This window comes from Ochotona curzoniae, unplaced genomic scaffold (assembly GCF_017591425.1).
Source record: "Ochotona curzoniae isolate NIBS_2020 unplaced genomic scaffold, NIBS_Ocur_1.0 contig_1482, whole genome shotgun sequence".
NCBI lineage: Eukaryota > Metazoa > Chordata > Mammalia > Lagomorpha > Ochotonidae > Ochotona > Ochotona curzoniae.
In genome coordinates, this window is record NW_024465100.1 from 7238535 (window position 1) to 7254861 (window position 16327).

A 16327-nucleotide genomic window follows, 5' to 3' on the forward strand; every position below is an offset into this window, starting at 1 on the left:
TGGCTTAGTCCCCACATGGCCACAGCCACCAGAGCTGATCCAATCTAAAGCTGGATCCAGGAAGAACTTCTGGGTCTCCCATATGGGTTCGGGGTCCAAGGCCTTGGGCCACCCTCTGCTACAAAGCTTTGTCTTTGGCTATGAATATTGAGGAATTACTCATTTTTACTCTGGGATGTTAATAGAACCTCTGTGTTAAGTAAGTTTTAGTATTTTATGTAAGTGAAAGTGTTTAAAATTCATTTTGCAACTATCTGGAAACATGCAATACTCTAAAACTGGGCTTTGAGAAATTCCCTTGAATGATTTTCACTTGATAGGTTTTTCTTTTCTAAAAAAGATGGAAGATCTTTCCTCTCTGTAATTCCATCTTTCATGTAAATAAATAAAATTTTTAAAAAAGATATACTGGAGATGTATTTAGGTTTAGAACAATTTATGAATTGATTTTAGAGCTTGAATGCTAGATAAAGCCCTAAGTTTATCTTCTAAGCTTGTAACTTTGCATCATGAAATAAACCTTGTGTGATAATGGAATTATTTTTCCCAGGGAAGGGATTGAAAGAACAGAACATTTCATAGTTAGAATTATTGTTTTGAGACAGAATCAGCTATAAGGACAAAAAGAAAACCTAAGTTTCTTGGTGTAAGTCATGGTAAAAAAAAGAAAAAATTTTGAGCCATGCTTTAAGGTAGTGCCCCAACTGTTTAAATTTTGTGCAGTGTTTACTAAAACATGGGGGGTGGTTTAATTTACATATTTAGAAAAAAAGTGCAGCAACAGGAGTTGTTTATGGTGATCAACACTATTTTGTCTTTAAGATGGAATTATTTTTACTGGAAAGTCAGGTTTACAGAGTGAAGGAGAAACAGAAAGATCTTGTTTGCTGGTTCACTCAGCAAATGGCGATAGCAGCTGGAGCTGAGCCAGAGCCAGGAGCCAGGAGTTCTTTCCAGGTCCCCATGCAAGCGCAGAGTCCTAGAGCTTGGGGCTGTGCTCTGCTGCTTTCCCAGGCCACAAGCAGAGAGCTGGATGGGAAGTGAGGCAGCTGGGACACAAACTGGTGCCATATGGGGGTCCCAGTGCGTCCAGGGCAAGAACGTTAGCCACAAGGCTATCATGCAGGGCCCTGGCTTATTTTAATAAATGCTATTAATATCTAATGTTGCAGTCAAAATTATAAGGAAGCGTGTTTTATATTGGTGGTGGTAATGATTATTAAGTTGCTCGGAAGAGAGTGTTTTGAAAGCCTTCAGTCTGTGTTTTTGTTCTTTGCTTCTTTGAAGGTGTGAGTGACGTAGACTATAGTCTCTATCCAGATAGGGAACTCCAGGGCCAGTGGCTGCGCTCTTACCTGGAAGCCTACAAGGAGTACAAGGGCTTTGGGACTGAAGTTACTGAGAAGGAGGTGGAGATACTCTTCATTCAGGTCAATCAGTTTGCTCTGGTAAGTGTAATTGTAAATAAACAATAAAAAATTCTTCCGTTTTCATTGTCTTGTAACAGTTTCCTATTTTACGTTATATGAATTTTTATTGTAAACATGAAGTTTGCCCTCAACCCAGTGTCTTGCTCTAAAGGACAAAACTTTGGTTTATTCTCTGCTGATATCCTTAGCCCCTGGTAATATGATAGGTGCTCAGGAATTACTTGTTTAATGAATAAGTTCTAGTTAGGGTTAGATTAACATCTAACACAGTTTTTTGTTGGGTTACTTCCCTTTCTTTACATCATATTATGAAAAACATAATCCAGAACAGATTTATAAGATATGAGGTTTCCCCCAATATCCTTAATCTTAACTTTTTGGTGCTATTGTGATATAAAGAGGTTAGAAAAACTAGCAGGATTATGTCTGTTTTGTCTTCTTGACCTTTTTGTTTCTTAAAACAACTATTTCTTGCTGCTTTGGTGTTTTAATGCTTTGTTATTTTAAAGACCACTTCTTTCGGTGCATTTTTAAAAAACATTAGATCACTTTAATTACCTTCTAAGAATGACATGCTGTATTAGGATGAGTTTTCAGCTAAGGTGTTAATTGAATAGTAGGTGAAAGCTACTTTAGCTATTTCTTTTTAAAAAGATTTATTTACTTATTGGAAAGTCAGATATACAGAGAGGAGGAGAGACAGAGAGGAAGATCTTCTGTCCGATGATTCACTCCCCAAGTGAGCGCAACGGCCGATGCTATGCCGATCCGAAGCCAGCGGCCTCTTCCGGGTCTCCCACGCGGGTACAGGGTCCCAAAGCTTCGGGCCAGCCTCAACTGCTTTCCCAGGCCACAAGCAGGGAGCTGGATGGGAAGTGGAGCTGTAGGGATTAGAACCGGCGCCCATATGGGATCCTGGTGCATTCAAGGTGAGGACTTTAGCCGCTAGGCCACGCTGCTGGGCCCTACTTTTAAAAATCTTGTTTATGTGCCTAAGTTATTGAAAAGGAGAAGGAGCGAAAGAGATTGACTTTGAAGCTGCTGAATGACTCCCCGCAATGCCCACCACAGCCACAGCTACACCAGGACAAAGACAGATATCCAATCAGGGTCTCCCATGTGAGTGGCAGGGACCCAGGTACTTGAGCCACCTGCTGCCTCTCACGGTGCATTAACACAAAGCTGGAGAGGCCAGTTATATGGAGAGGTTAGCTTAATACCTTAAAAGGTGAAATTGAAAAAAGTATTAATAAATTACTTGAATGGTAGTTGTAGGAAGAGGGAAAGAGAATGAAAGGCCTTCCATGCATTGATTCACTCCCCAAGTGACTGTCAGTAGCTATCAACCATGGCTTGGCCAAACTGAAGCCAGACACCAGGACTCCCTGGTTGGTCCAGGGACCCAAACACTTGCTTTTCCTGGTGTATTAGCAGGGAGCTATTCCAAAGTGGAACTGTGCTGGGCCTGGTGTGGTGGCTGAGAGACTAAATCCTTCCCTGGTTTATGCTAGGGCAAGTGTAGCCACTAAAAACACTTAAGTAGTGTCTGTTAGTGCTGATGCTTCAATCTGTTATATGCAAAGCAAGTTAAGGAATTAGTCTGTAAATTTTTTTAAAAAATTTATTTTTATTGGAAAGTCAGATTTACAGAGAGGAGGAGAGACTGAGTTAGAGAACCTCCATTTGCTGGCTCACTCCCCACGTGGCCACAATGGCCTGAGCTGAACTGATCCAAAGCCGGGAGTCAGGAGCTTCTTCTGGGTCTCCCAAGCAGATGCAGAGTCCCAAGACTTTGAGCTGTCCTCAGCTGCTTTCCCAGGCCACAAGCAGGGAGCTGGATGGGAAAAGGAGCAGTGCCTAAATGGCATCTTGGCGCTTGCAAGACAAGGACTTTAGCACCATGCTGAGCCCTGGTCTATAATTTTTTAAAACTATTTCAGAGAGACAGAGCGCTCTCTGCTTACCGTGTCTTCTAGGCTAAGCAGCCACCATGTATTTTATGTATATTTAAAATTTAATTTGAGGGCCTGGCGGCGAGGCCTAGCTGCTAAAGTCCTCACCTTGAACACACCAGGATCCCATATGGGCGCCGGTTCTAATCCCGGCAGCCCCGCTTCCCTTCCAGCTCCCTGCTTGTGGCCTGGGAAAGCAGTTGAGGATGGCCCAAGGCTTTGGGACCCTGTACCCACATGGGACCCTGTACCCACATGGGAGACCCGGAAGAAGTTCCTGGCTCCTGGCTTTGGATTGGCATAGCATCGGCCGTTGCGCTCACTTGGGGAGTGAATCATTGGATGGAAGATCTTCCTCTCTGTCTCTCTTCCTCTCTGTATATCTGACTTTCCAATAAATAAAAAATAAAATCTAAAAAAAAAAATTAATTTGAGGAGGCAGAAAGAGAGATATTCATTCCATCTACTAGTCCGTGCCCCCAAATGACATCCAGGACAGGACCAGGCTAGCCTGAAGCATGGGGAATTGAACTCAGGTCTCCCACGTGGGTGGCTGAGATGAGACCCAGGCATTTCAGCTGTCACTTCTCACAGGATCTGCATGGACTGGAAGCTGGACTTGGAAGCCGTAGCTGGGCCTGCAACCTCGGCACTGCACTGTGGAATGCTGGCATCTTGCCTGCTAGGCCAAGCATGCACTCTTTAGAGTGTAATTTGCCTTGTGTTGTTCTGATGTGGATACATCAGTGGAAATCCAGGAACTGTGCTCCTCAGTATTCTTGTTTCAGGTGTTATGTAAGATGCTTAGCAAGGAGCCTGTGATCTGATCTGGCTTCCTTCTAATAAGCCTGAGAAAGCATGGAAGATGGCCCAAGTGCTTGGGCCCCACCAATGTGGGAGAGCGTGGGGGAGTTCTGGTCTCCTGACTTTGGCCTGGCCCAGCGCCAGCCCCTTGTAGCCATGTGAAGAGTTAACCAGATGATGGGAGCTACCTCTTTCTCTGCAATGATGCCTTTGAAATAGATAAGCATATCTTACACAAAATTAGCAGCAAGACGGTATCATGCATGAAATTGATAGAAGATGTAATTAATAACTTAATACTATGTTTTCAGAGAAATGCATTGTGATAATTTTTTATTTCGCTTTCCTTCTTTTAAGGCTTCTCATTTCTTTTGGGGATTGTGGGCTTTGATTCAAGCCAAATACTCCACTATTGAGTTTGATTTCCTTGGGTAAGTTTTAATTTTATTGTATATGTTACACTTGTCTCTGCTTTGTTTGCATTAACATTCAGAACTCGCAGGAAATATTGCTGCTGTCTTAAATTAAATATTATAAGGGCTGTTACATTCAATAATCAGTCTGTGAGGAAATCTGCTATAAGCTGATAAATATTCTGAGTATTGGAAAAGTCCTGAGTAGCTGGTGCAGTAGATCAAACATCCATCCTTTGAAGAGTATAAACTCAAAAATTCAGTGTAGAAGGGTGAATGGAAATAAAGGATTCGTTTTTTTAGCATTGACTAATTTTGCCATTATTCTCATTTCTCACTAGGTATGCAATTGTTCGTTTTAACCAGTACTTTAAAATGAAGCCTGAAGTTACTGCATTAAAAGTGCCTGAATAAAGAAGAGATTTAGTTATTCTCAAGAAGCTGGGCAATGCTTGTGAATCTTTTCTTAAGAAATTCCAAAAAGCCGATATTTGTTAAAATTCTGTTAATTTGGTTATCTTGCTTTAAAAATTATGCCTCTAAACAACCAATCTATTTTTGAATAGACTGAATGATGTCAAGAAATAGATCAGCTTTCAGAATGTGGTGAATTAAAAATTTGTTAAATGTGCAAAAGGTATAAAGATGTCAGTTTAAGCCTTTAATAATTTAATCTGTTATGTGAATTATTTATTATAAGCTCAACAAGATTCTGTGATTGCTTTCATCTGTTGAGTGTAAGCAATGAATATGTTCTAGTTAAAACTTTTAAAATTTTGCTTTAATAATTCTAGTAAACATTCTTGTTCAGTGTAACCCTTTAATCTTGATGTATTCTGTAAGTAAAATGAATCATTTGCTCTTAGAATGGCAGTTGTTGACTGGCATTAGATAATTTAGGATATTCATGTGAAAACATGTGTTTAGGAAGGTAGAATACATTCTGTTGATGGTACATCTTTTTGAACTGAGCTTTAAAAAGCATTTCTTTTAGAAATACAACTTAGAACTAATTCCCATCTCTGCATTGTCTGCAGTATAAATAGAAGTATTTACCATATAATCCTGAAATAAGTATAATGATTTAGTATTACCAAAATCTGTATTAAATAATGTTTTCAAATACTAAGTATGACCACTTAAGTTACTAGTTTCAGTTCTTAAAAATTGTTTTGTCAAATTGTTTCTAACCAAAAATTTGGTTTTCGCTTTATTGATATGCTTTTTTGTTTTTTGTTTTTAAATTTGACAGTAATTTGTGTGTGTGGTTAATTTTTGAGACCTGTGTACAAAGTTCATCGTGTCTGGAAGCAAGGAAATATCATAGATTTTTTTAAACCTATCTGCATTCATTCCTTATGTTTTATGTGTTAGTTTGATTTTGTGTCTTAAGAGTAGTAGCAAATAATCAATTGATACGTGTAAGTGCAGAGTAATATGTTGTGGTGGTTAAAAGAGTAAGGAGCATTTAGTACATTGATCTTGTACACTTAAAATCTGACAAATAACAAAATGTGAATTAAGCAGAAATACTCATGGTAGGAGGATTTCTGTTTGTTTTGTTTTATTATGTTTAAGTATGTCTTTAGTTTTTTTTAGTGATTGAGAGACAGTTATTACATGAAAGATCTTTGAGATAAAGAAATAAACTTCAGGTTTTGAAGACTGCTATGTGGACCCGAGCAGTCCTGGTGAACCCTGCTTAAAAGATGAGTCTGACAAGCCTTGCACTTTCGTCACACAAGTGCCCATGTACAAAGTTGGCTTAATGGATCTGCATATTCAAAATATGCAGCTATAAATTTATGCTCAGAAATCTGGGGAGTCTGATGTAGTATTCCTGTGACTTAACATTTCTCAGATGAATGTTTTACAGTACTTGGATTATCTTCAGATGTTTAAAGCTCATAAAACGAGTAGAAACACAGAGGCCATTGAAAATGGTAAATTCTAGTTACATAAACAGAACCTCGGAAAAAAAATGTCTGTATCTATACCAGTGTTAGACCATCATTTGGTTTCTACCTCCCCAGTTTTGTAAATGTTCTCTTTTGCTTTTGTAAACCCCATTATTGTTAAGATAGAGTTTTGCCTAGTTGCTTAAGTGAATGAATGGATTAATAGCTTTTTGTTATAGTGAACTTAAAAAATTTTTTTGGTAGAATTTTGTTTATGATTGAAACATTATAGAAGGATAAGGGGGTATGTAGTGCTTTTTTGTTTTGTTTAGCGCTTTCTCGCTTTTAAGATAAAACAGCAGCATATATATCTTGTAGAACTTTGAGACAGAGAGATTTTTGTTCCTAATCCATATTCTCACTTCAGAGTATTTTGGGTAGAGTTTCCTTGAGTCATTGGGCATAGGCTGTACAGAGCTGGTAGGTGTGACACTATGTTTCAGACAGTCGTAGAAGTGGATGTAAATGGGAGTACAGGCTCTCACTGTAGCCCTGGGAATACACATTACATCTTGAGTACAAATTAAGGTAATTAAGCTGTTGCTCCCCTCTTTGGCTAGATTTTGGGTTGTGATGCTTTTTTGCTTCCCAGATAGGTTTTTGGAATCTTGGTGTAGGCTAGCGGTAGGGTTCAAAATTATTTCCCTTTATATTGTCCATGTAAGGGATTCTGAAGGAGGGTTAATCTGACAGCACCCTAAAATCATCTTTCTAAAATGTGTCCTGTGGCTTGCTGAGATGTCAGTTGCCTTTTTACGTTAAGCTAAGGAACTTGAATGCCTTATGTAACCACTCAGCTGGTAGTAGCTCATTATGTAAATATGGAAATGATTGTTAAAAGTGGCATTCACGTATTTCAATGTTAGTCATAGACCATAGTGGCCTGGATGCTTTAATAAGCAGAATTCCATATTTTCCCCCTTTTCCCACTTGCATACATGTATGACCTTACCTGAGCAGCTGTCACCATTTTCTGGAAATCAAAGAGATGTGGTAGTAAGTTATACTTGTCACCTCATCTGAGATCAATATGAGCACAAAACTCATTCAACTAGGTCTGCCTGGAATGTATATAAAGTACTGTAAATAAAGAATTGTAAATTAGTGTGAATTGTATCTTGCATACGAGGCTGTATGTTGTTTTGCATTCTTTCCCCCTTTTTGTAGAAATTGATCTGTAAGGAAAAGATCCAGCTTGTTGGTTTTAGACTGGAAATCACCAACAGTTCTGGCTGCACAGCGAGTGAACAGGAACTGGAAGTAGGGTTCAGCAGCTCTGGCTAGTGTCAGTTCTTAATTTATGTAGCCTTTCAGTGCCTCATGGGACTCTCTGTTTTTTAATTGGCTGTTAGTTGATGTGAGCTTAGCTTCCTGGAAGCATTTAATGTGTACAGTTTTAATAGCTCCTGTTTTGAGTCATACTTCCACACTAAAAATACAGTTCTGGGATTGCAAACTAAATTCTATTACCTTTTCCTGTATTCAGAATTGGTAGCCTTTATGTACAAAAAAAGTCTTGAAATTTCCTTTATCTCAATGTGAACCTAAATCCAAAACTGTCCAGAGATAAGACAGAGCACAGCTTTGTGTCCGTACAAGCCTGTCTTGGGTGACTTCTCTGAATTGAAGCTTGTTCCTTGTAGCATTGGAAAAAGACAAGACATGAGTTAATCTGGTGATGACAGCTCTTGCCACATTGTCAGTGAACTAATAATAAATAATTCTATTTTAAAATTCATAAGTTTAAAAGTGATTGAAATTTCCAGATTCAGTAAAGAAAATCCCAAGACATTCTCAGTATAAATTATAGCCTTTACTTTTCAACTTAGGCAGGTATTTCATTTTTACTTCATATAGAAGTCTTGTTTGAATTTCTTCATGTTGTAAATGATGAAACTACAATGTTTGGGTTTTTTTGCTTTAAATTGCTTTTCACGAGCATTTTATACTGCATTCCAAAGTGCTATAGATACAAGCTTTTAATATTCATCATAAAAGTTACTGCTTTATGCCAAGAGCATCTTGCAGTTGGTGGTAGCCCACACTGCTCTGCCGAGGGCAAGTGCGTAATCACGAGCTCCAGCAACTTCATTTTTATTTCAAAGTTGAACAATTGCTTTTTCTTCTGTAGTTCGTTTGTTTTCAGGATATCCTGTTACTGGGAATCTAGCCACATATTAAAGCAGTCTATTTTTGATTTCTTTTTAAAGAAGACGTTGATAATATTGGACCATCTTTTATTTTATGTTACTTTTTCTTATTCCATACCAGTTATGTGATTACAGTGTGGAGTGTTAGTTCTTATGTCTCCAGGCAGAAGAATGTATCAGTTCTTTTAAATGAATTTTTCCCTGTCTCTGAAACTCAGACTGCAAATGTGTCATTGCCACAAAAGAAAATGCTTGGGTTTGCGTTACTTGAATACTTGAAAACTGAAATTGGTAAGATTACATTATGTAATGAACTAGGTTTTTCTGAACTGAGGGTTTTTGGTTTTGTTTTTACTGACAAAATTCGTTTCTGGATAAAATAAAGATCTGAATGATCTGAAGTATAGAGCTAACTGGTGCTGTAAGCAGTCCGAGCCCGTGGTGTCAGACGGCTCCAGAGCCCCGGCTGCTCGCTAGGTTTCCTCTTGGAATCTCCTGACTCTCCTGTGCTCCGTGCGCTTCCTCCTGGAACTGATGCTGTAAAACAGCTGGCTGAATGTCATAAACTCGATGTTCTTTATGAATCTCACAGCTTTTTTAGTTAGGAAAAAATAGTCTCAAGTGTAGCGCTATTGCCATATTTTTTTGGTTAATGTTTTACCCGTGAATGGTATCTTCTATACCATTAATCCTTTTAATAATGCATTTATAAAAATTTAAAACATGACATATTGTATTTGAAGTAGGTAGTGAAGAACACACAAACAAACAAAAAAAAAAAAACCTAGCCATTAAGACTGTAGGTGTCCCATTAGTTAAATTTAAAAATCTTCAATAAAGGAACTTTGAGAGATGGATTGAGATGCAGTGGGATCTGAGTGGACTAGCTCCTGTGACTAAAAGGAACCCCGCCAGCAGGAGGGCACGTGGGAGGGCATTCACTGGCCGTGCTGTGGTGGCCTGTGCTCCTGCATAAGTAACCACGCGTGGGGAACACACTGATGCTTTTGTTGCCCAGTAATCCAAAGTAGTCCTGCATTCGTCTGCACATTGATAAAATCCACAAAGAAGAAACTTTATGACTGTGCTGTATTTAGGAGTCTTTATTCCGCTAGGTAGGACCCATGATACAAAATATTTTGGATTTTAAAAGTTCCTGTCATAAGGAAGAAGACATGGCCTTATCCCATGTGCTTAAATGAGAATTTGCTTATTCAGTTTCAGAATTTAAAAAATATGAAATGAGTATCTGTCACTGTGTTCGCTGTATGTTGAATTGGCAAATTGTCGCCTGACGCCTAAATCTGTGTTTATCCAATGTGAAGCACCGTAGTGTAATGCTGCTTTGTATATACTGTAAGTGCTGCCAGCAGCCTCAGCACTGAACGTGTACCGATACCTCTCAAATGATGCAACCTTCCATGTAGGTGTTTTGATAAGCCTCAGAAAAGTATCCGAGTGTGAATTTGCTAATCTGTTTGGTAATGAAGATACTTCCTGTTCTTTGTTGTTGTTCCATATTTTCATGTTTAAATTTGAATTTTTACATTTTTACTACTGTTAATTTAAGTAAAATTTGTTCAATGGTTAAAATGGGGTTGTCAGTGAAGAAACTTAAAACAGCCTCATTCATGTAACTGTTTAAAAATTACATTTTGTGTTCTCTGTTGATACACTTTTCATGAACTGTATTTCTGTTTAAGAGATGTTCAGGCTTTCTGTTTAATAAGGCTTTTTACCATTGATTAAATGAAGGAATGTATCTTTTTGAAGAGATTTATATTCTGTAAATAAAAATTGGTTGTAACAATAAAGTTGGGTTCTGACTTCAGTGTATCAATTTTGTTTTTCAAGCTATTTTGTATTTTATTGGAGTATCTTGAAAAAAAAAAGCGGCTTCACAATTAGTTTTTAAATGTGTTTTTGGATTAATTACAATTTTTTGTGTTTAAGATTTTATTTTTATTGGAAAGGCAGATTTACAGAGAGGAGAGACAGACATCTTCACTGTCCACTGATTCACTCCCTAAATGACCTTAGTGACCAAAGCTGAGCTGGTCCGAAGCCAGGAGCCCGGGCTTCTTTCGGGTTTGCCACACAGGTATGGGCCGTCCTCGACTGCTTTCCTAGACCACAAGCAGGGAGCTGGATGGGAAGTGGAGCCCATAAGGGATCCTGGTATTGGCAGGCAAAGGATTAGCCAATTAGAGCATCTTGCTGGGGTTCCCACCCCCCTTTTTTATGAATTGCTTTTATTTTTATTGGAAATGCAGAGTTAGGGACAGAAAATCTGATTTTATGAGGTAAAATTTGAAGAACATTGACATTTCTTGAGATGGAAATAAAGAATATTATGAACAACTTGTTCACCTCGTTTGAAAAGTCATTCCTCTGCTCCACGTCTGCTCTGTTGTGTGGCCTCGAGGCGGGGAACTTGGAACAAAGTCGCTGAGCTCCAGCATCTTGGAGTCTGGGTGGTGTGTGTTCAGCCAGACGTTTTTAAAATGAATGGACACTGTGAAAGTGGGTGGAAAAGCTGAAGAAACAGGTCTGTGGTTGTTTGTCGTGAGGAACAGTTCTCCATGCCTGAAATAAGCAACAGTTGGTGGATTTTGGAGGATTTGTCCAGTGTGAGTCTGATATTTTGTAATAGGGTTGTGTATCCCCCAGGAAAGCACTGTAGAAATCGGGACAGACCATCGAGTGAAGAACTCCTTTGTCGTGTCCAGTTTGAGTACATGACCTGTGCGTGCCCTGGGGCTTCCACCAGCAGGTCATTTCCTGAAACACTACTCATTCTCCTCCCCTTTTCTGGCAGCAAATATTCAGTTTCATTTTATGTTCCATGTAATTTCAGCATTTTACCCAACTTTTTCTGTCATCCATGTGGCTAATTTGTAGGTTTAGATTTTTGTTTTATTCTATGGGTTATATAATCTCTTACCATGCTTACTTACTTTAATAATTATCTGAAATATGGTTCGGGAGAACTCCATGAGACCTAGTTCTTGTGCTAAGCCCCCAAAGGGCTTTGTGAGGGCTTCACTTTGTAAGAGTGCGGTATCAGATGCTGCCTTCCCTCGCCTCGGGGCTGGAGTCCGGGTTTCGTCAGGGATTTTGTGCTTTCAGAAACGCCGGCATGTAGAAGCCAAGATCTGGAAAGGAGCTGTGCTCACTGTTCCTGGGGTCCCACTGATTCTGGGTCCTTTTTATTGGCAGAGTAAGGAACTTTGCATACACATAGACAATGCAAATAGTACCCTCAAAGCACGCCTGCTCACGTCGCGGGCAGTCCAGGCTGGCGTCATGCTTTTTCCTGGTCCAACCTTGAGTCTTAACTGTGTGTTTTGCCAGTTCAAACTATGAAGCTCTTCACTGGCTGACTGTTGTTAAGACTGTCCACATTTTTTTCTTATTGTTTTCATGAGCAGGATTTCTTGATTGTTGTTAGGAATTATTATTCATTGAAAGAACTTTTAATACCCTTAAACATGGTTATACTAATTTTAAAAATTCTTGTTCACTGATAATCTGCTAGTGTAAACTCTACTACAGTCTTCTGGAAAATAGTGGTTTTATTTCTTTGTTTAGGCAGATATAACTTGTACTCAAAACCCGAGCACTGACTTTCCTGTTGTGGGCCTAACACATGTGTCATTCACAGGGCAGCCGGAGATGTGGGCAAGGGGTCTGTGTGGATCTTAGTTCCCCCTTTCTTTGTTTCTTACTGGAATTTATTTCTGTACTTCCTGAGTTATATCTGTCCCCCTAACCTCTAACTTGTTAACTTCCCTCAGGGTTTGACTTGATTGATGAAGTTGTTGAGATCTTTTGTCTTGTTAGTATTTTTTTTAGTCCCATGACCTATTTTGCACTAATACTGCCTTTTAAAGTTCTTCATGACTAATATGCATTTCTGCAATTATTCCTGTATCCTTTAGTACTTTGTTGGTGCACATATGTACATAAATGTCTTCATTGTGAATTGTGGCTTTTTCTATTCTGAAACGTTATTCTTTTAGTGCTTTTTGGTTTAAATTCTGCAATGGTATCAGTATTTTCTCATTCTTCATACTTGTCTCAGTTATCTTTGGCCATCCCTTTAGGTTTCTTGAGTCACTGTTTGCAGTGTGTTTTATACAAAACATATATTTGGGATTTGCCCATAAATCAATATAAAACCTTTCATCTTTTTTTCTAATAATAAATTCATTTTATTTTTTGATGATGTCTACATATTTAAGAAAGATGCATGTCCGTGTGAGCCAGCAGTTAGGGTGGGAAGGATCAACAAATGAGGGAAAGTGGATGACACAACTGCCTCCAACCTCCTTTTTTCTTCCTGTGTTTGCAGGAAGTGGGGAGAGTAATGGAGAGAACCACTCCCAGCAACCCAAGCACTTTCAGTACCTGGGAATGGGGATGGCCAACCTGTGTCATCTTAGGGTTCCTGATGTGGAGCATGTTTCAAGTGTACTGCTTAAATGGTTTGACAGTTCTGAATGCTAGAGATTTTATTGCTCCAAGGACGAGAAAATCCTTCCAAGGTCCATTGGCTGACGTAATACACTTTGTACTATGTCAAAGAGTCTCCACTTGCCCAAATACTCACTGTCAAAATTTTAGCCACTAGGCCACGTCGCCGGGCGCGAGATTTGGTATTAAGTCTTTTTTTTTTTTTTAAGATTTATTTTATTTTTATTGGAAAAGGCAGATATACAGAGAGGAGAGACAGAGAGGAAGATCTTCCGTCCGATGATTCACTCCCCAAGTGAGCGCAAAGGCCGATGCTATGCCGATCCGAAGCCAGGAGACTCTTCCGGGTCTCCCAAGCGGGTGTAGGGTCCCAAAGCTTTGGGCCGTCCTCGACTGCCTTCCCGGGCCACAGGCAGGGAGCTGGATGGGAAGCGGGGCTGCAGGGATTAGAACCGGCGCCCGTATGGGATCCTGGCGTTCAAGGTGAGGACCTTAACCACTGCGCCACCGCGCCAGGCCCGGTATTAAGTCTTAAGGACATCATTGACTTGCAGTTTCTTCCCTTGCGTTCCTTTCAAGTGTTACTCAGCTATTGACTTGCTCTTGAAAATTCTAATACTGACCTAATTTTCTTACTGTTAGAGATGATTAATTTTTATTATTGTTAGTACTTTTTGTTGAGTAGAGGCATTCATGGCTGTTTTGTTTGTCATCAAAATCCACTAATTTTACTGGGACAGTTGGAGTTGATTCCTTCTTATTAATTTCCACTGCCTTTGTTTGTTGCGTTGCCTCCTCACATTGATCTTAAATACACATACATAGTTTTCATATGACCAAGAGTATATATAGTACCAAGAGCTTTAAAAATGTTACGTCATTTCCATAGTGTGATCTCTGCCTTTCTCTTCATTTTCAAGTCTTTCTTCAGATTTTATGTGTGTGTGTGTTTGTTTGAAGGAAGAGACAGAATGTATCTTTCTTCTGCTTGTTCACCCTCCAAGTGGCTGCCAAGGTAAGTTGGTATTGTTGTAGCAGAGCACGTGGTCTCCCCCATGGGTGGCAGGGACCCAAGGACCTGAACCTCCTAGACTAACTCCTTCCGTGTGTTGCCAGGATGCTGGTGGAGAGGTGGAGAGGCTGGGACACATAGCAGCACTTGGAGATGGGGCAGGCGTCACCAGCCGCACTCAGAGATGGGGCAGGCGTCACCAGCCGCACTCGGAGATGGGAGTCAGGCATTACTAGCAGTGCTCTGAGATGGGGCAGGCATCACTAGCAGCACTCAGAGATGGGGCAGGCATCACTACTGGCACCCTCACTCAGTGCACCACAACACCAACTTCTGTTTCCCGCCTTTTCTCTGCCTGCCTTTGAGAAACAGCAGTGCTTTCTAGTATGGCTACCTATCAGTCTTGTTCCAGTCTGCCATTTTCCATGGTTTTGTTTTCACACTCTTGATCAGGTAAACTCTTACTCTTGAATTAAACATTACCTTGGGAGTATCACTTAAAAAAAAAAAGACTTTATTTTTATTGGAAAGGCAGATTTACAGAGAGAAGCAGAGATACAGAGAAAGAGCTTTAATCTGCTGGTTCACTCCCAAAGTGGCCACTATGGCCAGAGCTGAGCTCATCTGAAGCCAGGAGATTCTTCTGGGTCTCCCGTGGGTGCAGGGTCCGTCCTCCACTACTTTCGCAGGCCACAAGCAGGGAGCTGGAATGGGAGGTGGACAGTCCATGAATGGTCTTTTCTAAACTACATACCAACTGTAAATCTTAAGAGTTGAACATTATTTAGGCTGTTTTGCAAACAATATATTTAGTAATCAGTTGATAAAGTATTGCCAATTTAATCTCTGGCTCCTCCCCGTTCCCCGCCCCTGCTAGTTAAGACCAGGTGAGCACAGAGCCGGGCAGTCCTCGGCAGAGAAGGAAGCGGCTGGAACCTTGGTCCTGGACTTGCGCTTCTAGAACTGTGAGGAAATATATTTCTGTTGTTTAAGGTCTAACACGATGGTCATATTCTAACACATCTGCTGCGCCCGTGACAGAGGCGTGCCTGTTCTGGGCTTGCGTGGAGGGGACTGGGGTGTATACAATTGTTTACAGCTGGTGACTCTCTGCTTGTTGGACGCATATGAGATTGAACTCAATATTAAAAGTTATAGGGTACAGTTTTATTCTGCTGGCTGTCCTTTGTTGATAAGCCACGCTTGTGTTTCTTGTAACAAGGGATTGGATTTATTAGTATGTCTTCGTCAGGAGCTATGGCTGACTTGGACCCCCCACTGGTGAAGAGTTCACTGTGTGGAGCGGATGAGCCGACAGGCTGCAGCTGGTTAGTGTCCCGGGGCTGCGCGCCATCTCTCGCACCGACAGCACGCCGTCTTCCGGGCAGCCCCGAGCCGGTACCCCATGTTCCAAGGCCCAGCCCTCCGCGCCGCACGTGGGAGCCCTCTAATCCGCACTGCTGGCTTGCAGCTCCCCATCGGTCTGGCAGACTGTCGTCAGATGTGCCTTATGACTCTGAATTCAGCCTCCCCTTCCCGATGGACCGTGTTTTCTTCTCACGGGTGCAGTCTCCAGGAAGTTTGTGCATGTCAAGGTCTTGGCGTCTGTTTATGGGAAATGCAGCCCGCCCCGGCAGATACAGGAGTCCTCCCGGAAGTCGGGCCATAGGCTGCTGGGCCTGAGTGGCTTGCTGCCTTAGGTGGTGGTGTGCAGGCCCACCTTGACACTAGGTGACGGCTTAGCTGGTGATTCAGATTGTGAACTGAGATAGCGCACTGGTGGACTGAATTCCATAAGTCTTCTGTGACTATCCAGGAGTTCAAGACAAACAGAGGTCATGAAAATAGGATAATTAAGTCGGGTTATTGTTACTAACTTGCACCGGCTCCCTACGGCTTGATAAGGAAAAGCGGAGGTCCATTAACAATTATTTGAAAACGAGCTGTGTGTGAATGGCCACCAGTGGGGAAGCTGCGGCAGGTGGGACTCGCGCGGACCAGGTCTCGCCCACGGCCATGGCGATGCATGTGCTGACCGGAAAGGGCACTTGGTGCTGTTTTGCTGTCAGAGCCAAAGGGCATTGCGATGACCACAAGGACTCAGTGACCCAGAGGGGCAAGCCAGGAAGCCC

General features: G+C 40.9%; 1 protein-coding gene across 3 annotated transcripts in view; it reads left to right on the plus strand.

Moving 5' to 3' along the window:
- ETNK1 (ethanolamine kinase 1) overlaps nucleotides 1-10543 on the plus strand; it is a 40149-nt gene extending 29606 nt beyond the window's left edge. For all 3 annotated transcript variants that reach the window (XM_040967759.1, XM_040967760.1, XM_040967761.1), the window contains 3 exons: nucleotides 1288-1448; nucleotides 4544-4617; nucleotides 4941-10543. In XM_040967759.1, the coding sequence (XP_040823693.1) occupies nucleotides 1288-1448; nucleotides 4544-4617; nucleotides 4941-5013 (308 nt within the window). In that variant the 3' untranslated portion in view covers nucleotides 5014-10543. The remainder of the gene's footprint in view (nucleotides 1-1287; nucleotides 1449-4543; nucleotides 4618-4940) is intronic.
- Nucleotides 10544-16327: the final 5784 nt, after the last annotated feature.